Source organism: Silene latifolia, chromosome 1 (assembly GCF_048544455.1).
Source record: "Silene latifolia isolate original U9 population chromosome 1, ASM4854445v1, whole genome shotgun sequence".
In the NCBI taxonomy this organism is placed as follows: Eukaryota; Viridiplantae; Streptophyta; class Magnoliopsida; order Caryophyllales; family Caryophyllaceae; genus Silene; species Silene latifolia.
The window spans coordinates 165,344,612-165,369,695 of record NC_133526.1 but is presented as its reverse complement, the minus strand read 5'-3'; the positions used below and the strand labels follow the sequence as shown (position 1 = coordinate 165,369,695).

At 40.9% G+C, this 25,084-nt stretch overlaps 1 protein-coding gene across 1 annotated transcript; it reads left to right on the top strand.

The window, feature by feature from the left end:
• The first annotated feature begins 22,327 nt into the window (after positions 1-22,327).
• On the top strand, positions 22,328-24,503 carry LOC141586672 (uncharacterized). Its single transcript, XM_074407973.1, has 3 exons — positions 22,328-22,925; positions 23,296-23,822; positions 23,940-24,503. The coding sequence occupies exons 1-3, from the start codon at positions 22,328-22,330 to the stop codon at positions 24,501-24,503; spliced, it is 1,689 nt and encodes a 562-aa protein (XP_074264074.1).
• The last annotated feature ends 581 nt before the right edge of the window (positions 24,504-25,084 follow it).

Sequence of the window (25,084 nt, the reverse complement as noted above, 5' to 3'; positions counted from 1 at the left end):
ACTGAGTAGGAAAACCTACCTCCAGCAAACCGCAGCGATCCCACACACAACCATAAGACAACAAGCAACCACCACAACCACCTATAACAAACAGTATAAACATCTATTACTACTACCACAATCACCAACGAAACCAAGGATGACGATGTTGATGATAACAACATACCTATACATAGTAATCTGGCGTCAAGACCGCTACCCAACTCGTGCTTCCTATCCCCATGGTGTCTCTACTCTCAAATGCTCCAAAAGGGTGAATCATGGTGAAGAAGAAATGAAATGACGACATCTAGGTTTAGGAGAGAAGGAATGAAATGATTTGGGTTTCACGATATCACGATTTATATTTCCCCGCTGAACTCACGTTACTCGATCGAGTATCCAACTTACTCGATCATGTGGCCTCTACTCGATTGAATGACTAAGCTACTCGATCGAGTAGCCTCCGTTAGATAGAGTTGCCAGAACTAAAATGGTTACTACGTCACAATGTTAACTCATAAGGTTTTCGAAGGTCTAGATAGATGTCTAAGGTCAGTCAACGACGGTCAACGGGTCTCTAAAAGGACGAGCATTACACCGACGAAGACTTCCTAAAGAAAAGAAGAGGGTCGACCGAAGATCGAGATATCAAAATGAAGCCATATCATTTGACCCTAAATGGTCATTTCGTGAGAGAAGGGGAAGAAATCACTTGTATGGACTTTCCCGAACCCATTTTTTACTCGAGGAGTAACCAAATGGTCCCAGGAATTAAAGTATTCCAAGATTGTCACTATAACCCAGAAGAATTCTTAACTGTGATACCGGCTAAGACTGAACCAGCACCTATTGTCAATGAAAGGGCTATGGGTCTCCTATTTGTGGAATAAAGGAAGCCAGTAATACCGAACGAATATTTTGTAAGTATGATTCTAAGGAGCGAGAGCTTCGATCCATCTACCCTCAACACCGATGTTGATCCTCAAAGAACTAACTCGGGATGGCGGAAAACTATTAAATGGACAGACAATAAGGGATTACTATTTAAGCTAACCACTGGAGAAGGCAAGATATTCAAGCCGATGATAATTCTGGGTCTGGGTCAGAGTCTAAGTTTGAGTCTGAATCTGAGTATGAGTTGAGTCCTAGGGTTGAGTCTAAGGACTCAAGTGTTGAAAACACCTCATCCCGTGTCTTTCCTTCTCATGTACCCATTTCTAATGCTAGTGTTGCAGAGCCTGTCCTGAATACCCCTATCTCGCCACTGACCTCTGATCGGTTGGCTCAAATGTTGGCGCAATTCGCGCAATTCGATTTTGCTTATGACTTGTCTTATTTACATTGCAATTCGATTTTTGAAAATGATCGTTTTAGTAATGACATTGAGAATAAGGTCGAAGACGATGAGGAATTTGAACCACCTCCACAATTGGTCAAAGGGTTGGAGGAATATGATCAAAGGAATTCGATAATCGAAGATACCGAAAAAAGGCCAGGGTAGAACCACAAGAGCTTAAGATGGGAACTACCTTAAATCCCGTTGAGAAACAAGGGTTCATTGATATATTGGGTGAGTTCAAAGACGTGTTTGCATGGTCTTACAAAGACATGCCGGGAATTGACAGAGAAATTGCAGAACATAGAATTCTGACTACACCGGGTTTTAAGTTAGTGAAACAGAAGGTACGCAGAATGCGAAACGAGTGATCCTTAAAAGTTAAAGAAGAAATTGGTAAACAGTTCAAAGCTGGGTTTATCAAGGTGTTGGAATACTCAGATTTGGTTGCAAATGTGGTGCCAGTACCGAAGAAAGACGAAAAATTTTGGGTTTGCGTTGATTTTCGTCACCTAAACAAGGCAAGTCCAAAGGACAATTTTCCTTTACCTCATATTGATATCTTGGTTGACAATACTGCCAATCATGCCCTCCTATCTTTTATAGAAGGGTATGATGGCTACAATCAGATAAACATTATCGAAGAAGATATACATAAGACAGCCTTCACCTCACAGTGGGGAACTTACTGTTACACAATGATGCTTTTTGGTTTGATAAATATTGAGGCAACATACCAAAGATCCCGACGACATTGCTACATGACATAATGCATAAGGAAGTAGAAGTCTATGTCGATGACATGATCGTTAAATTAAAAGAACGTAGTGGTCATCCAGAAGCATTAAGAAAGGTGTTCGAAAGATTACGAAAATATAACATGCGGTTGAATCCGCTGAAATGTGCATTTGGAGTTACTTCTGGCAAGCTTCTGGGCCACATCGATAGCCACCGTGGCATCAAAGTTTACCCATCAAAGATTAAAGCCATTATTGAAATACCCTATCCCGAGACCGAGAAGCAAATTTGAGGTTTCCTGGGCCAAGTACAATACATAAGCCGATTTATCTCAAGATTGCCAATGATATGTGAGCCGATCTTCAAGGTGTTGAAAGAAGGAGAACATGAAATATGGGACGATCAATGTCAAGCCGTATTTGATAAAATCTATAGCTGGGCTACTATTATCGTTGTATCTAACTGTCATGGATACTGCAATGGGGGCTATGTTTGCCCAAACTGTTGAAAAAAAAAAGACCCATTTACAACATTAGTAAAAAGTACTTAGAATATGAAGTGAAATACACGCCCTTGATTCGCCCTCTGTGGAACCCGCCACAGGAGGGGATGTGCACATTAAGGAATATGGGTTATCGCTCAGATGAGATGAGCGGGGCTTAGGTGAGAACGGCTGCGGTCCCCCACTGGCGGTGTGAATTACTGGTTACGATTGGTAATCCGACAGGACTGGACCTTCGGGCAGTCAGAGGTGTGTGGGTGATTGGAGGTGGTGGCGTGTGAATGTTGATATATCTTGTTGTGTCTGTTCTTGTATGTTCCTTCAGTTACTGACCTTGTGTGGTGTTGTTGTGTTGTCTTCGTGTGTTGTGTCTGCCGTGATATACTATAGTGAGCAGTCGGTCTTAGCAGGCTGATGTCTGGATCATAGCTGGGTGCTTGGAGGGACGAGTCTACCACGAGTCATGGCAGAGATAGTTTCACATAGTTGATAGTTGTCACGAGATGTACCTTTTTTTTTTATTAATCACTTGTAATTTAATATAATTGTTCTTTTATCGACATTTGATTATTATTGTTCCTCGGGCAACCAAGGTAGTAACGCCCATATCTGCCGGGGAAGGTCTTGTTAAGGCTTCTTGGTAGATGGGGGTGTTACACATACCCTCCTGTGGCGGGTTCCACAGAGGGCGAATCAAGGGCATGAAGTCACTCCCGCAAGTGACTCCACTCAGCCGAGAGCACACCTCTCGAACCAGAGACAAACGACCTACAATGACCAGCTACAACCAATCCACACTACCAAGAATGATACTAAAACCAATTATACAATATAATCAACGCAAAACAACCAACAATACTGAGTAGGAAAACCTACCTCCAGCAAACCGCAGCGATCCTGCACACAACCATAAGACAACAAGCAACCACCACAACCACCTATAACAAACAGTATAAACATCTATTACTACTACCACAATCACCAACGAAACCAAGGAAGACGATGTTGATGATAACAACATACCTATACATAGTAATCCGGCGTCAAGACCGCTACCCAACTCGTGCTTCCTATCCCCATGGTGTCTCTACTCTCAAATGCTCCAAAAGGGTGAATCATGGTGAAGGAGAAATGAAATGACGGCATCTAGGTTTAGGAGAGAAGGAATGAAATGATTTGGGTTTCACGATATCACGATTTATATTTCCCCGCTGAACTCACGTTACTCAATCGAGTATCCAACTTACTCGATCAAGTGGCCTCTACTCGATTGAATGACGAAGCTACTCGATCGAGTAGCCTCCGCTAGATAGAGTTGCCAGAACTAAAAGGGTTACTACGTCACAATGTTAACTCGTAAGGTTTTCGAAGGTCTAGATAGATGTCTAAGGTCAGTCAACGACGGTCAACGGGTCTCTAAAAGGACGAGTATTACACCGACGAAGACTTCCTAAAGAAAAGAAGAGGGTCGATTGAAGATCGAAATATCAAAATGAAGCCATATCATTTGACCCTAAATGGTCATTACGTGAGAGAAGGAGAAGAAATCACTTGTATGGACTTTCCCGAACCCATTTTTTACTCGAGGAGTAACCAAATGGTCCCAGGAATTGAAGTATTCCAAGATTGTCACTATAACCCAGAAGAATTCTTAACTGTGATGCCGGCTAAGACTGAACCATCACCTATTGTCGATGAAAGGGGTATGGGTCTCCTATTTGTGGAATAAAGGAAGCCAGTGATAACGAACGAAGATTTTGTAAATATGATTCTAAGGAGCGAGAGCTTCGATCCATCTACCCTCAACACCGATGTAGATCCTCAGAGGACTAACTCGGGATGGCGGAAAACTATTAAATGGACAGACAATAAGGGATTACTATTGAAGCTAACCACTGGAGAAGGCAAGATATTCAAGCCGATGATAATTCTGGGTCTGGGTCGGAGTCTAGTTTTGAGTCTGAATCTGAGTATGAGTTGAGTCCTAGGGTTGAGTCTAAGGACTCAAGTGTTGAAAACACCTCATCCCCTGTCTTTCCTTCTCATGTACCCCTTTTTAATGCTAATATTGCAGAGCCTGTCCTGAATACCCCTATCTCGCCACTGACCTCTGATCGGTTGGCTCAAATGTTGGCGCAATTCGCGCAATTTCAAATCAATAAAACATGAACCAGTTTGCTTATGCTTTGTCTTATTTACATTGCAATTCGATTTTTAAAAATGATCGTTTTAGTAATAACATTGAGAATGAGGTCAAAGACGATGAGTAATTTGAACCACCTCCACAATTGGTCAAAGGGTTGGAGGAATATGATCAAAGGAATTCGATAATCGAAGATACCGAAAAAAGGCCAGGGTAGAACCACAAGAGCTTAAGATGGGAACTACCTTAAATCCCGCTGAGAAACAAGGGTTCATTTGTAACACCCCGCGCTTTCCTTATATTTTAAATAAATTTTTAAGTAATTTTTATTAAATAATTATTATTTAAAGCTTATTTTCATAAAATATCGTCATAGCCGTGTAACGGTAATAATAGTGTAGATTTTAATAATATTATTCTCCGTCTCGAGTTATAGTAGACTTGGGACGAAAATTCTAGTGGATACCGACTCATTTTGAGTTATTGGGCTTAACTTGACTCATGGGCCTTTTTCCCCCTCTTTTCTCTACACAAAACCTCAACTAAACCCTCACAACTTCATCTCCCTCACTTGTAATTTCTGAAATTTCCCAACAACCACCCCACCATTGTTGAACCTTCCCTTACTAACCCTAAAACCACCATATCTCACTCAATTCTTCACCAATCTCGTTCCTTTTCGCGCCATTCTCTTCCTTTTCTCATTTCCCTTCTTTCTAAGTAAGAAAGTCGCCATCTTTTCCTCTATTTCGAAATTCTCATCTTACAAGGATGTGGATTCTTGACTTAATACCTTTATTTTTGTGTTTAGGGGAGAACTTGGACAACCCGGAGGAGGATAGCTACATCATTGACGAGTCTTTAGAAGATTGAAGTGCAAAAAGGTAACGGTGATGGGTTACTCGACTTTTATGTTAAAATTGTGTGGTTTTATGTAGTTATAATCTCATATGAATGTTAAAAGTTGTATCTTTCATGATTGCTGCTAATTTGGTTGTTGAATGTCATGCTTGTTTGCAATTCTCACATGTTTGGATGAAAATCTCATGCTACATCTCTTGAATCCGAAATTACCCATTCACATGCTCAAATATGTTGTTTTTCCGAGTTAGAATCATGCTAGGATACGTAAACAATTGATGAGAAACGATTTTTGTTGGTTTCAAATGATTTGGAAGTGTTTTGCATGGAATTTGCGTGTTTGTAGTCCCAGCCGGGTGACCGGCGGCCGGTCTACTGACCGGCTGGGAGTGCACTGTAAGTTTTATTAAATTTCTGATTTTGGCATGTTGTCCCAGCCGGTGGCCCGGCGGCCGGTACACCACCCGGCTGGGAGTCCCCTGTTTGTTCTATTTCACTTGCGACTTCTAATAATGATTGAGCTATGCATGCATCTTCTTTCCTATCGATAATTGGTTACTTTAAGACTCATTAATGTTATGATCATGCATAATGGTTATGGTTCTTGTTCGGACCCGAGTGTGACGTTTTACATTGTGAGACTACTCGACATTCCCTATTTATTTGCCCTCGGACATTGGGTCACGGTTAGGTGCCATTGTTTCCGAGTTGGGCTATTTTTCCTTCCGCCTTTTTCGGACCGGGGGTCACGGTTAGGTGACAAGGTTCCGCTTGAGGTTACTCGACTTTCGGGCACGGTTAGGTGTACCATTTTTCGAGTCTTGGATACGATTTGGTATCGTTTGTCGAATCGGGTGTCGTCCATCCCGAGAGTCTGGCCAGGTTTAGACTAGGACCGTATTATGATCGTCGTCCTACCAAGAGGTTGGAGTCTACAGGGTTGTCTTGTTTGAGTCTATACTTTGTAATTTGTCTTACATTTGAGTTGAGTCAATATTTGACCGTTTGACCTAATTATTCTTCTCTCATTTATGCGTAACTACTCTTATTGCATTTTGTATACTAATCATGATCCTCTCGTCACCGTAAGTATTTTACTCTCATGCTTGTTTATTTGATTAAATTCTTAATTACTTGTATTTTGACATATTGTGGCTGGGAGAACCCTGAGTTACTCCCCACTGACTGTGGCTTTCATATCTATTATGAATGACAGGTTGGTGATGAAGCTTAAGTGGGGAAGACCGTGTGAGCTAGCGAGTTCTTACCTCGGACCTTATTAGTTATTACATAATAGACTCACCTACTTTTCGAATTGATGTTAATTCGTGGGATATCTTTTCCCCAATAAATAGACTTGTGTTGTAAACTTAAACTTAATTATCTAAACTTATCTATCGTGTTGGTGATACCTCGCGTTGGACTTCACTAGAAACTTTAAAAGTTTTAAAAATCTCGTGTTTCCGCCACGATTTACTAGTTATATTTAGTTGCCTCAACGAGGGGTGTCACAGTTGGTATCAGAGCATGTATTGCTCCCGACGCACACACGTGTACCCCAACTTAAAAATTCTTACTTGACCTTGAATAATGAATGAGAGATGGGTAGAATTAAGGACCTAAGTTGGTAGCCTTTTTGTGTATGCTTTGTGATAGGTTCTAACTTGTTTACTCTTGTGCAAAGAAGATGGTACGAGCGACCAACGTGGAGAATGCTATCATGCAAGCCCTCACTCAAGTGCTTGCTAATCAACAAAATGTTCAACCCGCTCCCCCTCTACATGAAGCCAACCGTCAAGGAAGCTATGCTTGGATTGCAAGTCAACTAGCAAGGAACAAGGCTAGGACCTATGGTGGTGAAGTGGATCCCGTTGCTCTCTCGGAATGGTTTCGGGATATGGAGAAGAACTTCTCTCTCTTTGATGCCCGAGAGGAGGACAAGGTGAGATTAGCCTCTCACTTTCTTGTGAAGGAAGCCGATAGGTGGTGGACTTTGACCGGTCCTACCGCTACTCAAGACCCCAACTTTGATTGGAACCGCTTCAAGTCACTCGTGGAGACTCGCTTCTACCCTAAGGAGCTCAAGCAACAACGATTGAAGGAATTCATGGAATTCAAGCAAGGGAAGCTATCAATTCAAGCCTACACCGACAAGTTTAATGAACTTGCTCATTATGCCTCCAAGTTCGTGAAAGATGAAGAGGATCGTGTCTACTTCTACAAGAACAAGTTGAATCCTAAGGTGGAAAGCATGGTGAGAAGAAGCTCAACTACCTTTGTGGAAGTCTATGATGATGCTATTTGGGCCGAAAGCTCTTTGAAGGCCATTGAAGAAGATTCTAAAACCCACTCCTCTTCTCATTCTTATCGTTCTAACTTTCATGGCAAGAGGCCATTTGTGCCTTCTACTTCCAACTATGCCAACAAGAGGAGGTTTGTGCCAAGGATGCAAGACCATGGAGGACAAGGACCAAGAGTTCAAGAATCTAGAGGACAAGTTCCCACACCAACTAATGAACTTGAGAAGGACCGTAAGTGCTACCATTGTAGACAAGCTCTACACCCCGGAGTTGGATGCTATGGCAAGCCCTTGACTTGCTTTCATTGTAAGAAGCCCGGACATCGTGTTGCCGATTGCCCCGAGAAGAAGAATGCTCCTACTCCAAATGCTAGGCCAAGAGGGACTATCTTTGTCATGAGTCGAGCCGAAGCCGCCGCTCATCCCGATATCATTACGGGTATGTTCTCAATTTTTGATCAACCTTGCCTCATTTTATTTGATACCGGCGCATCTTTATCTTTTATATCTTCCAAATTCTCCGAAAAGCTAGCCATTGAACCTATTCCTAGTGAGGAAACTTCTATATCCTTACCTTCCGGAGAGATGTTCTCTTGTTCCCTCACTTTCTCCGACATTCCTATCTCTATTTCGGGAACCTTATTCCCCGCTAACCTACTTCGTTTTCCCCTTGAGGAATTCGATGTAATTTTGGGTATGGATTGGTTGTCAAAGTATGATGCAAGATTCGAGTGTAGAGACCAAAAGATTCGCCTCAAGAGTCCGCTAGGCACTCGTGTGTCTTATAGAGGAGTCCGTTCCAAAGAAGGTGTGAAGTTGATTTCCGCTTTGAAGTTGATGAGTATGAGGAGGAAAGGTTACCAAATCTTTCTTTGTGTGGTGACTTCTACCTCCCCTCCCTTACCGAAGATCGAGGAAGTGCCCGTGGTTTGTGAGTTCGCCGATGTCTTTCCCGAAGAATTGCCCGGAATTCCTCCCGAGCGTGATGTTGAGTTCTCTATCGACCTTGTACCCGGAACCGGTCCGATTGCTAAAGCCCCGTACCGTATGGCGCCAACCGAGTTGAAGGAATTGAGAAAGCAACTTGATGAGATGATTGAGAAAGGATTCATTAGACCTAGTGCCTCGCCTTGGGGTGCTCCCGTTCTCTTTGTGAAGAAGAAAGATGGATCTATGAGACTTTGCATTGACTACCGTGAGCTTAACCGTGTTACCATCAAGAACAAGTATCCTCTACCAAGGATTGAAGATTTGTTTGATCAACTCAAAGGTGCTTCTACTTTCTCCAAGATTGATTTGAGATCCGGTTATCACCAAATTCCCGTTCGTGAGTCCGACATCCCTAAGACCGCCTTTAGCACGAGATATGGACATTTCGAGTTTAAGGTGATGCCCTTTGGTTTAACCAATGCCCCTTCTATCTTCATGGACCAAATGAACCGGACCTTTAGTGAGTTCTTAGACAAGTGTGTTGTGGTTTTCATCGACGATATCCTCATCTATTCCAAGTCCGAAGAAGAGCATGCCGATCACCTTCGTATCATTTTGGGAATCCTCCGTCGTCAAAAGTGGTTTGCCAAATTCTCCAAATGTGAATTTTGGTTGTCTAAGGTGTCTTTTCTAGGCCATGTGATATCTAAGGATGGTGTCATGGTAGACCCTTCGAAGATTGAAGCCGTGATTGAGTGGAAGAGTCCAACCGATGTTGGTGAGATCCGTAGTTTCTTGGGTTTGGCGGGTTACTACCGTCGCTTTGTGAAAGATTTTTCCAAGCTTGCTAGACCGATGACTCAACTTTTGAAGAAAGAGACCAAGTTTGTGTGGACCGAAGCTTGTGAAAGTGCATTCCAAGAGTTGAAGAAGAGGTTGACTACCGCCCCCGTGTTGACCTTGCCCGAGGATGGAGTTGACTTTGATGTGTTTTGTGATGCTTCTAAGATGGGTTTGGGTTGTGTTCTCATGCAAAATAGAAGAGTTGTTGCCTATGCTTCGCGACAATTGAGAGTTCATGAGGTGAACTATCCCACTCATGATTTGGAGTTAGCCGCCATTGTTCATGCCTTGAAGATGTGGAGACACTACCTCATTGGAGTCCATTGCCGTATCTACACCGATCATAAGAGTTTGAAGTATATCTTCACCCAAAAGGATTTGAATATGAGACAACGACGATGGTTGGAATTGGTGAATGATTACGACATGGAGTTGTTGTATCATGAAGGAAAGGCAAATATGGTTGCCGATGCCCTTAGTAGGAAGTCTACTCATTCCTTGAGTGCCATTCGTGTGCTCCCCGATGACCTTTGTGCCGAGTTTCGTAAGTTAGGTTTGCAACTTGTAGAGAGTGGTTTTGATTATCTTGGTGCTATGGTTGCCGAGCCCGTTCTTCACCGTGAGATTCTAGATAGCCTTGTGGACGACGCTACATTTAAAAGTTTTCAAGCCAAGCTTCTTGAAGGGAAAGCAAAGGATTGTGAGATTGATGCTAGAGGTTACCTCCGTTACCAAGGACGCATGTATGTGCCCGATGCCGTTGATTTGAGGAAGAGAGTTCTAGATGAAGCTCATCTATCCCCTTATTCGATTCACCCCGGAGGAGACAAGATGTATAAGGATTTGAAGCTTCAGTTTTGGTGGCCTAACATGAAGAATGACATTGTGTCATATGTGGGAAGATGTCTTACTTGTCAACAAGTGAAGATTGAGCATAAGAGACCCGGTGGTTTGCTACAACCGTTGGATGTTCCTTTATGGAAGTGGGAGTCCATTTCCATGGATTTTGTGATGGCTTTGCCTAAGACCGTTGGTGGAAAGGATGCCGTATGGGTTGTTGTGGATAGGTTGACCAAGTGTGCTAGGTTCATTCCTATCAAAGAGACTTGGAGTTTGGACCGTCTTGCTAGTGCTTATGTTGAAGAGATCGTTCGTTACCACGGTGTTCCTAAGGAGATCGTTTCGGATCGTGACCCGAGGTTTTGTTCAAGATTTTGGAAAGCTTTGCAAGATGCTATGGGTAGTAAGTTGTTGATGAGTACCGCTTTTCATGCCGCTACCGATGGACAATCCGAGAGGACGATTCAAACTCTAGAAGACTTGTTGCGTGCTTGTGCCCTTGATTTTCATTCTAGTTGGGAGAATAGCTTACCTTTGGTGGAATTTTCTTACAACAATAGTTATCATGCTTCTATCAAGATGGCCCCTTATGAAGCCCTTTATGGAAGGAAATGCCGAAGTCCGATTTGTTGGGATCAAGCAAGTGATGTCCGTGATCTAGGACCCGACAAGTTAGCCGAGACGATTGATCAAGTGAAGCTCATCCGTGAAAGAATGAAAGCCGCCCAAGATCGACAAAAGTCTTATGCCGATGTTCGCCGTCGACCCTTGGAGTTTGAAGTTGGAGATAAAGTGTTCTTGAAAGTGTCCCCGATGAAAGGAGTAAAGAGATTTGGAGTCAAAGGGAAGTTGAGTCCAAAGTACATTGGACCTTATGAAGTGGTAAAGAGGATTGGTGTCGTGGCTTATAAGTTGGATTTGCCCCGAGTTTGGGTAAAGTTCATGATGTCTTTCATGTTTCTCAACTTAGGAAATACATTAGCGACCCTAGTCATGTGTTGCAAAATGAGATTCCCGAGCTTGAGCCTAGTCTTTCTTTCGAGGAGAGACCGATTCGTATCTTGGATAAGAAGGAGAAGAAGCTAAGGAGCAAAGTGGTGCCCTTGGTGAAGGTTTTGTGGAAGTGTGGTGATGTAGAAGAAGAGACTTGGGAGCCGGAAGCTTCCATGCGTGTCAAGTACCCTAGTTTGTTTTCTTAAGGTAATACCTTTTCGTTTCAAGTTTCGAGGGCGAAACGTTTTAAAAGGTGGGATGATTGTAACACCCCGCGCTTTCCTTATATTTTAAATAAATTTTTAAGTAATTTTTATTAAATAATTATTATTTAAAGCTTATTTTCATAAAATATCGTCATAGCCGTGTAACGGTAATAATAGTGTAGATTTTAATAATATTATTCTCCGTCTCGAGTTATAGTAGACTTGGGACGAAAATTCTAGTGGATACCGACTCATTTTGAGTTATTGGGCTTAACTTGACTCATGGGCCTTTTTCCCCTCTTTTCTCTACACAAAACCTCAACTAAACCCTCACAACTTCATCTCCCTCACTTGTAATTTCTGAAATTTCCCAACAACCACCCCACCATTGTTGAACCTTCCCTTACTAACCCTAAAACCACCATATCTCACTCAATTCTTCACCAATCTCGTTCCTTTTCGCGCCATTCTCTTCCTTTTCTCATTTCCCTTCTTTCTAAGTAAGAAAGTCGCCATCTTTTCCTCTATTTTGAAATTCTCATCTTACAAGGATGTGGATTCTTGACTTAATACCTTTATTTTTGTGTTTAGGGAGAACTTGGACAACCCGGAGGAGGATAGCTACATCATTGACGAGTCTTTAGAAGATTGAAGTGCAAAAAGGTAACGGTGATGGGTTACTCGACTTTTATGTTAAAATTGTGTGGTTTTATGTAGTTATAATCTCATATGAATGTTAAAAGTTGTATCTTTCATGATTGGTGCTAATTTGGTTGTTGAATGTCATGCTTGTTTGCAATTCTCACATGTTTGGATGAAAATCTCATGCTACATCTCTTGAATCCGAAATTACCCATTCACATGCTCAAATATGTTGTTTTTCCGAGTTAGAATCATGCTAGGATACGTAAACAATTGATGAGAAACGATTTTTGTTGGTTTCAAATGATTTGGAAGTGTTTTGCATGGAATTTGCGTGTTTGTAGTCCCGGTAGGTGTGCCACGGCGGTCTCTTGACCGACGGTGGGAGATCCTTGTAAGTTTTGGACACATTTTAGAAAGCCTGTAGTCCCAGCCGGGTGACCGGCGGCCGGTCTACTGACCGGCTGGGAGTACACTGAGGATTTTAGGTGATTTTGAGTTTGGGCGTATTCCCGGTAGGGTGCCGCGGCGGTCCATCGACTCTTGGCCGGGAGTGCATTGAAGGTTTTATGAGTTTTTTGAAATTTGGTGTAGTCCCACCGGGTGACCGGCGGCGGTCTCTTGACCCTGGGAGTGCACTGTAAGTTTTATTAAATTTCGATTTTGGCATGTTGTCCCGCCCCGGTGGCCGTGGCGGCAGACACCACCCTTTGGGAGTCCCCTGTTTGTTCTATTTCACTTGCGACTTCTAATAATGATTGAGCTATGCATGCATCTTCTTTCCTATCGATAATTGGTTACTTTAAGACTCATTAATGTTATGATCATGCATAATGGTTATGGTTCTTGTTCGGACCGGAGTGTGACGGTTTACATTGTGTGACTACTCGACATTCCCTATTTATTTGCCCTCGGACATTGGGTCACGGTTAGGTGCCATTGTTTCCGAGTTGGGCTATTTTTCCTTCCGCCTTTTTCGGACCGGGGGTCACGGTTAGGTGACAAGGTTCCGCTTGAGGTTACTCGACTTTCGGGCACGGTTAGGTGTACCATTTTTCGAGTCTTGGATACGATTTGGTATCGTTTGTCGAATCGGGTGTCGTCCATCCCGAGAGTCTGGCCAGGTTTAGACTAGGACCGTATTATGATCGTCGTCCTACCAAGAGGTTGGAGTCTAGAGGGTTGTCTTGTTTGAGTCTATACTTTGTAATTTGTCTTACATTTGAGTTGAGTCAATATTTGACCGTTTGACCTAATTACTCTTCTCTCATTTATGCGTAACTACTCTTATTGCATTTTGTATACTAATCATGATCCTCTCGTCACCGTAAGTATTTTACTCTCATGCTTGTTTATTTGATTAAATTCTTAATTACTTGTATTTTGACATATTGTGGCTGGGAGAACCCTGAGTTACTCCCCACTGACTGTGGCTTTCATATCTATTATGAATGACAGGTTGGTGATGAAGCTTAAGTGGGGAAGACCGTGTGAGCTAGCGAGTTCTTACCTCGGACCTTATTAGTTATTACATAATAGACTCACCTACTTTTCGAATTGATGTTAATTCGTGGGATATCTTTTCCCCAATAAATAGACTTGTGTTGTAAACTTAAACTTAATTATCTAAACTTATCTATCGTGTTGGTGATACCTCGCGTTGGACTTCACTAGAAACTTTAAAAGTTTTAAAAATCTCGTGTTTCCGCCACGATTTACTAGTTATATTTAGTTGCCTCAACGAGGGGTGTCACATCATTGATATATTGGGTGAGTTCAAAGATGTGTTTGCATGGTCTTACAAAGACATGCCGGGAATTGACAGAGAAATTGCAGAACATAGAATTCTGACTAAACCGGGTTTTAAGTTAGTGAAACAGAAGGTACGCAGAATGCGAACCGAGTGGTCCTTAAAAGTTAAAGAAGAAATTGGTAAACAGTTCAAAGCTGGGTTTATCAAGGTGTTGGAATACTCAGATTTGGTTGCAAATGTGGTGCCAGTACCGAATAAAGACGGAAAATTTTGGGTTTGCGTTGATTTTCGAAACCTAAACAAGGCAAGTCCAAAGGACAATTTTCCTTTACCTCATATTGATATCTTGGTTGACAATACCGCCAATCATGCCCTCCTATCTTTTATAGAAGGGTATGATGGCTACAATCAGATAAACAATGTCAAAGAAGATATACATAAGACAGCCTTCACCTCACAGTGGGGAACTTACTGTTACACAGTGATGCTTTTTGGTTTTTATAAATGTCGGGGCAACATACCAAAGAACGCGATGACATTTCTACATGACATAATGCATAAGGAAGTAGAAGTCTATGTCGATGACATGGTCGTTAAATCAAAAGAACGTAGTGGTCATCTAGAAGAATTAAGAAAGGTGTTCGAAAGATTACGAAAATATAACATGAGGTTGAATCCGCTGAAATGTGCATTTGGAGTTACTTCTGGCAAGCTTTTAGGCCACATCGTTAGCCACCGTGGCATCGAAGTTTACCCATCAAATATTAAAGCCATTATTGAAATACCCTATCCCGAGACCGAGAAGCAAATTCGAGGTTTCCTGGGCCAAGTACAATATATAAGCCGATTTATCTCAAGATTGCCAATGATATGTGAGCCGATCTTCAAGATGTTGAAAGAAGGAGAACATGAAATATGGGACGATCAATGTCAAGCCGTATTTGATAAAATCTATAATTGGACTACTATTATCGTTGTATCTAACTGTCACAGATACTGCAATGGGGGCTATGTTTGCCCGAACTGTTGACAAAAAAAAGACCCATTTACAACATTAGTAAAAAGTACTTAGAATATGAAGTGAAATACACGCCCTTGATTCGCCCTCTGTGGAACCCGCCACAAAAGGGGATGTGCACATTATGGAACATGGGTTATCGCTCGGATGAGATGAGCGGGGCTTAGGTGGGAACGGCTGTGGTCCCCTACTGGCGGTGTGAATAACTGGTTGCGATTGGTAATCCGGCAGGACTGGACCTTCGGGCAGTCAGAGGTGTGTGGGTGATTGGAGGTTGTGGCGTGTGTATGTTGTTATGTCTTGGTGTGTCTGTTCTTGTATGTTCCTTCAGTTACTGACCTTGTGTGGTGTTGTTGTGTTGTCTTCTTGTGTTGTGTCTGCCGTGATCTACTATGGTGAGCAGTCGGTCTTAGCAGGCTGATGTTTGGATAATAGCTGGGTGCTTGGAGGGACTAGTCTACCACGAGTCATGGCAGAGAGAGTTTCACATAGTTGATAGTTGTCACGAGATGTACCTTTTATTTTATTAATCACTTGTAATTTAATATAATTGTTCTTTTATCGACATTTGATTATTATTGTTCCTCGGGCAACCGAGGTAGTAACGCCCTTATCTGTCAGGGAAGGTCTTGTTAAGGCTCCTTGGTAGATGGGGGTGTTTCACATCCCCTCCTATGGCGGGTTCCACAGAGGGCGAATCAAGGGCGTGAAGTCACTCCCGCAAGTGATTCCACTCAGCCGAGGTCACACCTCTCGAACTAGAGACAAACGACCTACAATGACCAGCTATAACCAATCCACACTACCAAGAATGATACTAAAACCAATTATACAATACAATCGACACACTAAACAACCAACAATACTGAGTAGGAAAACCTACCTCCAGCAAACCGCAGCGATCCTGCACACAACCATAAGACAACAAGCAACCACCACAACCACCTATAACAAACAGTATAAACATCTATTACTACTACCACAATCACCAACGAAACCAAGGAAGACGATGATGATGATAACAACATACCTATACATAGTAATCCGGCGTCAAGACCGCTACCCAACTCGTGCTTCCTATCCCCATGGTGTCTCTACTCTCAAATGCTGCAAAAGGGTGAATCATGGTGAAGGAGAAATGAAATGACGGCATTTAGGTTTAGGAGAGAAGGAATGAAATGATTTGGGTTTCACGATATCACGATTTATATTTTCTCGCTGAACTCACGTTACTCGATCGAGTATCCAACTTACTCGATCAAGTGGCCTCTACTCGATTGAATGACTAAGCTACTCGATCGAGTAGCCTCCGCTTAGACTCACCCTTTATCGTCTTGTCATTCGAGAAATATATTTTCCCCCATATTTGACTATCACGTTTGTATAAACTTAACTTTATTTCCGCATTCTTTATGTTGTTGTAGGTTTTATTGGACCCGCGCTTTAGACTTTAAAAAGTTTCAAAATTTTCCCAAGATTCCGCATTTTCTTATTGTACTTTCTTAGCAATATTGCGACGGTTCACAGATATATATAGGTAGAATAATTACATGGAATATTGAGTGGAGGATGAGAAGGATTGCTGGTCGCTTTTAAGATGATTATATCCATGTTTAGATTAAAACTAATTAGAGAGTATTATTGTTGGATAGCAAATACAAAAAAATTTCTAGTCTTTTAAGAATGGTCTTCTGAAAGACGGTATTTCAATAATCTTATTGAGATTATTTTACAATTTTAAGAAAAAATGGTACTAAAGGTAATAAAATAGGCACAAATCATTATTATAGATAAAATGGGTACAGTTATTATGAAAATAGGTGCGAAATTATTATGTCACGATCAAACACAAAAGAGCAACGAAATACAAATAAAAGGGTATGAAACACTGGTCTCTCAATAACTTATTGAAAGACCATCTCTCCAAAGTTTTAGTGTTTAAGAATTTTAATTTTCTTTTGTTCTAACAATTTTATTTAATTCTTTTTAAGTTTAATACGGATATACCCGTATTACACAAGAATTTGTGTGAGAAGAATGTAAATAAATGACTTTTGGGAAAGATTGAATTGTCTTTCTCATTAGAAACGTATAGAGAACAAGAGTTATCTCAAGTGGTAAGAGCTCTCTTACCCCAACCATGAAGTTGAGGGTTCAATTCTCACTGACGACAAAGTGCACCTTTAGAAACGTATAACATATATACATCAGTGCCTTGCGGAATAATTAAAGAATAAGAGATTACAAAAGATGCACACGATATACTACATAATAATATATATACCAAAACAGAGTGGGAACACAATTCCCGAAATCTCAGTTTTCTAATACCCCCCTCAAGTTGGAGAGTAAATCCTTAAACGACGAGCGAGCCAATGCCTTGGTCAGAAGATCAGCCAACTGATCCTTGGTATCCATGTAACCAGTCTTAATAAAACAACGAGTAATCTTATCCCGCACAAAATGACATTAAACTTCTATATGCTTAGTACGCTCGTTAAAAATAGAATTCTCAGCAAGAGGAAGAGCAGACTCACTATCACAATAAAGCGTAAAGGGGTGGAAAAACGCACTCCCAGAGAGGACAGCAAACAACAAACCCACTTAATTTCACAAGTATCATAAGCCATGGCACGATACTGAGGCTCAGCAGAAGAACGAGACACCGTATTATGCTTCTTTGTCTTCCACGAAATGGGAGAGTCCCCAAGAAAGAATAAATAAGCAGACAACAAGCGACGAGTAATAGGACAACTAGCCCAATCCGAGTCGCAGTAGGCACGTAAAGCAAGAGAACCTGAAGAGGAGAAAAACAAACCTTGCCCCAAAATCTTCTTGAGAAAACAAACCACGCGAAGAGGTGTTTCCCAATGTTCTAAATGGGGAGCGGTCATAAAATGAGGAAGCATATGAATCGAATAGCATAAATTTGGCCGAGTAATGGTTAAATAAACAAGATGACCCATAAGACGACGGTACCGAAGAAGGTCTTTAAGGAGATCACCCAAGACAAGAACAAGCTTCTGCCTGGGATCCATGGTAATCGATACATGCTTAGCTCCTAGAAGACCAACCTCAAAAAGAATGTCGAGAGCATACTTGCGCTGGGACAGAAAAAATATCCGTCTTATGTCGAGCCACTTCAATACCCAGAAAATACTTAAGAAAACCGAGATCCTTCATGTGAAAACAGTCACTCAAATACGCCTGAATTTACAAATAGCAGCGTCACTATTACCCGCAATAACATGGTCGTCAACATAAACCAACACATGAAGAATGGCACCATTTTTGTTATAAGAAAAGAAAGAATGATCATATAGACTTTGAACAAACCCGTAGGAAAAAAAAAGAATGATCATATGGAATTTTACATACTTAGTTCATCAAATTTCTCCCTTTTCCTTCTTTATTTTTATTTTACTTTACTCTTATCTTGGCTATATTGCATATCACCCTTAATTAACGTAAATACCATGTCGATTTAATTCAATTACGGTGATAAAGTGCCTAAGCAGACATATTTTTCACTTTTATTTATAAAATTTTCATGTCAAGCTTGCAAAGCCGAGTCGGACGACGAGTATTACTAATGCAATAGTAATTACTCTGAGTCATGCAAACAATACTTGAAAAGCTTTCACAATTAAAAACGGCTTTAACAACCTTTTGAATGACCAGGAAGCACCTCTTGGATCGCAGTATGGCTCGCGCCCCAAGAGGTTGCCTATATTTCTCTCTTGAAAACTGACTAGAGTCAGTTATATCGCACATAGGCTGGCGCCTTAATAGGCTGCCTCATACTGCTAGTTCATTCTCATTAGAAATTGTCTAGGATGTCTCGATTACAGTTAAATCAATGCATCGTGGATTAGATTGACAAGATAACACCTTTTTACACTTTCTCATTTTACACCTTTTTTTCCAACAAATGAATCATGTTAAGCAACGTAACCTAAACTGGTAGATGGATGTTTAATTTCCATTTTGCATGGAAATAAATCCTATATCCAATTTCCACACCAATTTCTTGGTATTTGCATAAGAACAGACTTAGTCAAAGTCACATGTTAGGTTAAACTAATGGATGCGCATTCATGAATTTAACCCATTTTTATCAACTTTTGCACTAACAACCACGATCGATCAGTAGAGGCCGCTAAAGTGAGCGGGATTGGGTGTTCGATTAAAGAGCTTCCCAATACGTACCCTCACCCCTTACTCAAATTTCTGGATAGTGGATGGCCATATCCATGGCAAATCGAAAGTCATTGTAGACATAGAATGACAAAGAGGGACGAGCCTCTTTGTTGTGATCGACTAGTCATCTCTTATGACTCTATGGCATTTGAACTTGCCATCAATCGACTCACAATCTAGTCACTTAGAGACGTCACCTCATATGAGTGACCAGGGGCAATTACTATGTTAATCCAGTTCACTTCAATAGGGTTTAATGTTGTATCAACAACCTATTCAGATATAACAAGGTAATAGATAAGTTTAAGAAACTCAAATGATAAATGCGATTATCACATATGAATAGTCAATACCTTATTACTACTTCATATCTTATAATCTAAAGTGTATATATATATTATACTTATCAAGGTGCAATAAAAGCTTGGTTAGTGGATATACCATGTATCCATTTGGTCCAACTTTATGAATTGCTTTCTCCTTCTATTTTATGTCATTTCTAATGTCATGAATTTTTCTAAGTACTAGTCTAGATTTCCTCATAGACTTGGGCCTTTTAACTTGTAAATTGCTCCTACTGTTATCATATAACTTGTGATAAAATACTTGGCGAAAGGATCTACCCATAGTTCCTTCATTAATCACCACATCACAATGTACTCGAACTCCATTTGTAGAATTTTGCAATGATTTCCCTGGAAGGGATCACTGATGAACAATTTTATGTGATCCGACCGTACAATTTAAGTCTGGGAATGGATTCCATATCTGAAGTCAGCAAAGATGATAAGAATTGGGAGGAAGTATCACGAAGAGGTAGGTCGTCTGATTCTGAATCTTCGAGGGTGAGTCAACTTTATCTTTCTAATAGTGATGTTGAGTCTGAACTGAAGTTTTGGTCTACGGCGGTATACTATTACGTGTTAGGAGCTAACCCCCCTTTTAAGGTCATTGGTGGATTTGTTAAGAGAGTATGGGGTTACACTGACTATGACCAGTTATCCTTTAATTCGAATTGTACTTTCCTGGTTCGGTTTAAGACGGAAGAGATGAAGCTACGTGTGTTGCAATCAGGACCAATTTTCATTGACAATAAGCCTGTGATTGTTAAGGAATGGACACCTGATTGTAAAATGATCAAAGAATCTGTCGACATGGTGCCTATTTGGATTCGTTTTTATGGCCTTCCACTGAAGTTTTGGGGAAATGCTTTACTAAAAATTGCAGCTCTTGTAGGTAAACCTGTAAGATGTGATAGTAATACACTCCTTAAAACTTTTTTGGGTTATGCTAGGGTCATGGTTGAGGTGAAGGTAGGGACTGCTTTGCCTGATGTCATTGAATTTCTTGATGAGATGGGTGAACCATAGAGGCAGATAGTGCATTATGAGTAGAGACCCATAGTTTGCACTGATTGTAATGCTCTGGGTCATTATGCTAAGGACTGCATGAAGAATCAGTTGAGGAAACCTGCTAAGAAGGTATGGGTCCCTAAGAAACCCGGTCTTTCTAATCAGGTTCCTAAAGTTAATAATCCTGCGGTTGATGTTCCAACTGTGGTAGCAGAACCAGTGTTGGAGCCAGTGGTGGCACCAGTGGCTGCTGCAAGAGAAGACACAGGACACCTCATGACTGGTCCAACTAGGATTTTTAGTGGGGGCTTTGAAGGCCTGGTTACTCCCATGCCTACTGTCTTTAATTCTTTTACTCTTGCCAGGATTATTACTAAAATGACTAGGCAAGGAGGAGTAAGTGGTAGTGGGAATAAAACTTATACGGAGGTATTGGAACATTCTATTCACTACACGAAAGCCCTGGGACGGGAAATGGCAGCTCCACCTGTTGCTATTGAAAATGGGTAGTATAGGGTTCTGGAATGTTAGAGGCATGAATAGTCTGAATAAGTAGGCTGATATTAAATGGTTTCTGCATACTAATAATGTAGGTTTATGTGGGTTATTATAAAGTAGGGTTAGAACTGGTTCTATCAATAAGGTTCATCAAGGGCTAGGTAATAATTGGAAGGTAATTCATAATAATAATGCTCATGATGGTGGTAGGATTTGGATAATTTGGGATCATGCTATCTTCAGTGTTGATATCCTTGCTTGTGAGGCTCGGGTGATTCATTCCAAGGTTACTTCCTTGCAGTCTGGCATTGTTTGGTGGCTATCAATGGTTTATGGGTTTAACAGGGTCCATGAAAGAATGCCTTTATGGAATTCCTTGTCTACAATGAATGCTTTGGTTAATGGTCCCTGGGTTGTCATGGGGGATTTTAATAATGTCTTAGCTTTGAATGAAAGGTTGGGGTATGAGGTTACCAATTATGAGATCAAAGATTTCCAAAATTGTGTGGCTGATTGTGGTTTAGTGGATGTTCCTGCACATGGGGCCTATTTTACCTGGAATAATAAGCATGACCCAAGAGATATGGTGTTTAGTAGAATTGATAGGGTGATGAGCAATGATGAGTTGCTTTTGCAATTTCCTGATGTCAGCATTATGTTCCATCCTGCCTTTTTTATCATTGCCCCTGTACTATCTTGTTGGCACCTAATGACATTAGAAGGAAAGGGAATTTCAAATACTTTAACATGTGGGGTAAGGACCCTGATTTCTTACACACTGTCCAGGAGGTTTGGGACTCTGAAGTAGAGGGATACAAGATGTTTCAACTTGTTAAGAAGCTCAAATGGCTTAAGCTACCTCTGAAAAGGCTTAATGGGAGTGCTTTTGCCAACATTGAGACATCTGTTCAGGTGGCTCAAATGCACATGTTTTCTATGCAGAAGAAGCATCATGAGGATCCATTGAACCTTGATGTCCAAGCTGAGGAGAAAGCTGCATGTGCTAGTTTTAAACTTCTGCAGGAGGCCAGGAGAAGTTTCTTAAGTCAGAAAGCCAAAGTTCAATGGATGGCTGGGGGTGATGATAATACTACTTATTTCCACAGTATTATTAAAGCTAGGAGATTACAGAACAGAATCTTGAATATCAAAGATATGAATGGAAATTAGTATACTCAAAATGAGGATATTATGAATGCTTTTGTTAACTCTTATAAAGAGTTGTTGGGGACAAGTAAGGGTGTCAAGGTTGTTCACTTGCCTACTGTGCAAAAAGGAAGAGTGGTTTCTGGGGAGCAAGGTGTTGATCTGATTAAGGAGGTAACTGCTCAGGAGATACATGAAGCTTTGAAAGCTATACCAGCTAACAAGGCACCTGGGCCTGATGGGTACACCTCCCAATTTTTTAAAGATGCCAAGGATATTATTGGTAAGGATGTGGTAGCTGCTGTGCAAGAATTTTTTGTTTCTGGTAAATTGTTGAAGCAGGTCAATACTACAAATCTCACCCTTATACCAAAGAAAGCTAGACCTGAGACTGTTGTTGATTTTAGACCCATTGCCTGTTGCAATGTGGTCTATAAGGTTATTTCCAAGGTGATTTGCAATGGGATAGCTGCTGTGTTACCTTCTATTATCTCTGAAACTCAGAGTGCTTTTGTTAAAGGAAGGGACAATGTGGACAATATCTTAATCTGTCATGACCTGGTAAGAATTTATAAGAGAAAATCTTGCTCTCCAAGATGTATCATGAAAGTGGACTTGAAAAAAGCATATGATTCTGTGGAGGGTAGGTTTATTGAACAAATGTTACAAGCTCTGAAGTTTCCTGATAGGATAGTCAAGTGGATTATGAAGTGTGTGTCTACTCCCTGGTTTACTATCTCTTAATGGGTCTAATTTTGGGTACTTCCAAGGGAAAAGGGGGATTAGACAAGGTGACCCTATGTCACCTCTCCTTTTTACTATTGGTATGGAGTATCTGAGTAGTGTTCTAAATGAGGTCACCAGCAGTTTGGACTTCAACTATCACCCACTCTGTAGGGCTTTGCAGCTTACTCACTTATGCTTTGCAGACGACCTGTTGATGTTTTGCAGAGGGGACAGGGGCTCCATTACAATTTTTCTTTGAATTTTTGCCACCTTCTCTGCTGCTTCAGGACTTGATATGAACAATGAGAAATCTAAGATTTATTTTAATGGTATGGCTCCTGCTGAGGTGGATTATATTCTACATTTGTCTGGTTTTAAAGTTGGTGTGTTCCCTTTTCGTTACCTGAGTATTCCTATATCTTACATGAGGATGGCTGTTGGTGACTGCACGAGACTCGTGGAAAAGGTGGTGGGAAGAATCAGGGGGTGGGGGGCCAAAAAACTAAGCTATGCAGGCAAGCTTGTCCTTATTAGGGCTGTGTTGACTCAGTTGCACTCCTTCTGGACTAGAGTCTTTGTGATCCCCCTTACTGTTATTGATAGGATTGAGGGGATTTGTAGGAACTACCTATGGTCAGGGTCTGATCAGTATTTGAAAACCCTTGATGTGTCATGGGAGAAGATCTGCAATGAGAAGAGATATGGGGGGTTGAATATTGTGAATGCTAGGCTATGGAATCAGGCTGTTATTGGTAAGTATACCTGGTGGTTGGCAGCTAAATCAGATCATATGTGGATAAGATGGGTTGACCATGTCTATATGAAGGGCAAGGATTGGCATGAGTACACTCCTACTGCTAATTCCAGTTGGACCTAGCGTAAGATTTGCCAGGTAAGAGACACTTTGAAACCTGGTTTTCTGAATGGACAGTGGATTGACAACAAGGGTATATACTCAGTGTCTAGTGGATACAAGTGGTTATGTGGTCAGCAGTCTAAGATTAGTTGGTGCCCTCTGATTTGGAATAAAACCATTATTCCCAAGCACTCTTTCATTGGCTGGTTGGTTGTTCAGGAGAGGCTCATGACCAGAGAAAGGTTACTCAAATTTGGCATAATAGCTGATGGATCTTGCTTTTTCTGTCAAACACATTTAGAGACTCACCAACACTTGCTCTATGACAGTAAGTTTAGTCAGTTGTGTTGGGATCTTCTACGAGGTTGGCTTGAGATTGATTTACCCTCTACTGGGCTCATAGAATGGTGTCTAAAATGGAGGTGCAAATATCTTATGAAGAAACAAATTGTGTATGCTGCCATTGTGGCAGTTTGGTATCATCTCTGGCATGCTAGGAATGTTTGCAGACTGGAAGCTATGTTGATCACACCATCTGCACTTATCATGAAGGTCAAACAGGATATTTGTAGGAGGTGTAAGGATAGAGTCTGGTCCCTGAAAATTCACAAGCTACCGTGGGAACCTAAGTATGATTAGTTTGTTATGATTTAGTTGGAATCTGTTGATTTGTAATTGGTACATTGGTGTGATGCTTTGTACTGAACTATACTATTTATGAGTTATAATATATTTCACATTTCACTAAAAAAAAAAGAATTTGCAATGATTGATACTAAAACATTTTTCTAGTCACTCACTCCTGAGTCAATAAAATTAGCCTAAGATTTCGTTAAATCCTTATAGGTTTGGAAACTAATGTTTGTGTAACCCTTCAACACACAACTTAGTATGTCTTCCAAACACAAGAACAAATCCTCATTTTTTTCAGGAATTATAGTGGATGTTCTTGAAGGCCTTCAAATGACTTTTATAAAAATAACTTGTCATTGACTCATTATGCTCCAAGCATATGATTTATCATGACATGTGCAAACATTGGCATAAATGATCATTCTAATGGTGGAAACATTAGCAATCGATTTCATGTAATCAATAACTTATGGGGTTCAGTGAATTACTATGACTCTATCATAGTAATTCCACTTTCATCTATATGAACAACCTCCTCTACCTATGTTGATATTAAACTGATAAAGAATCTTATCAACATAAGATAC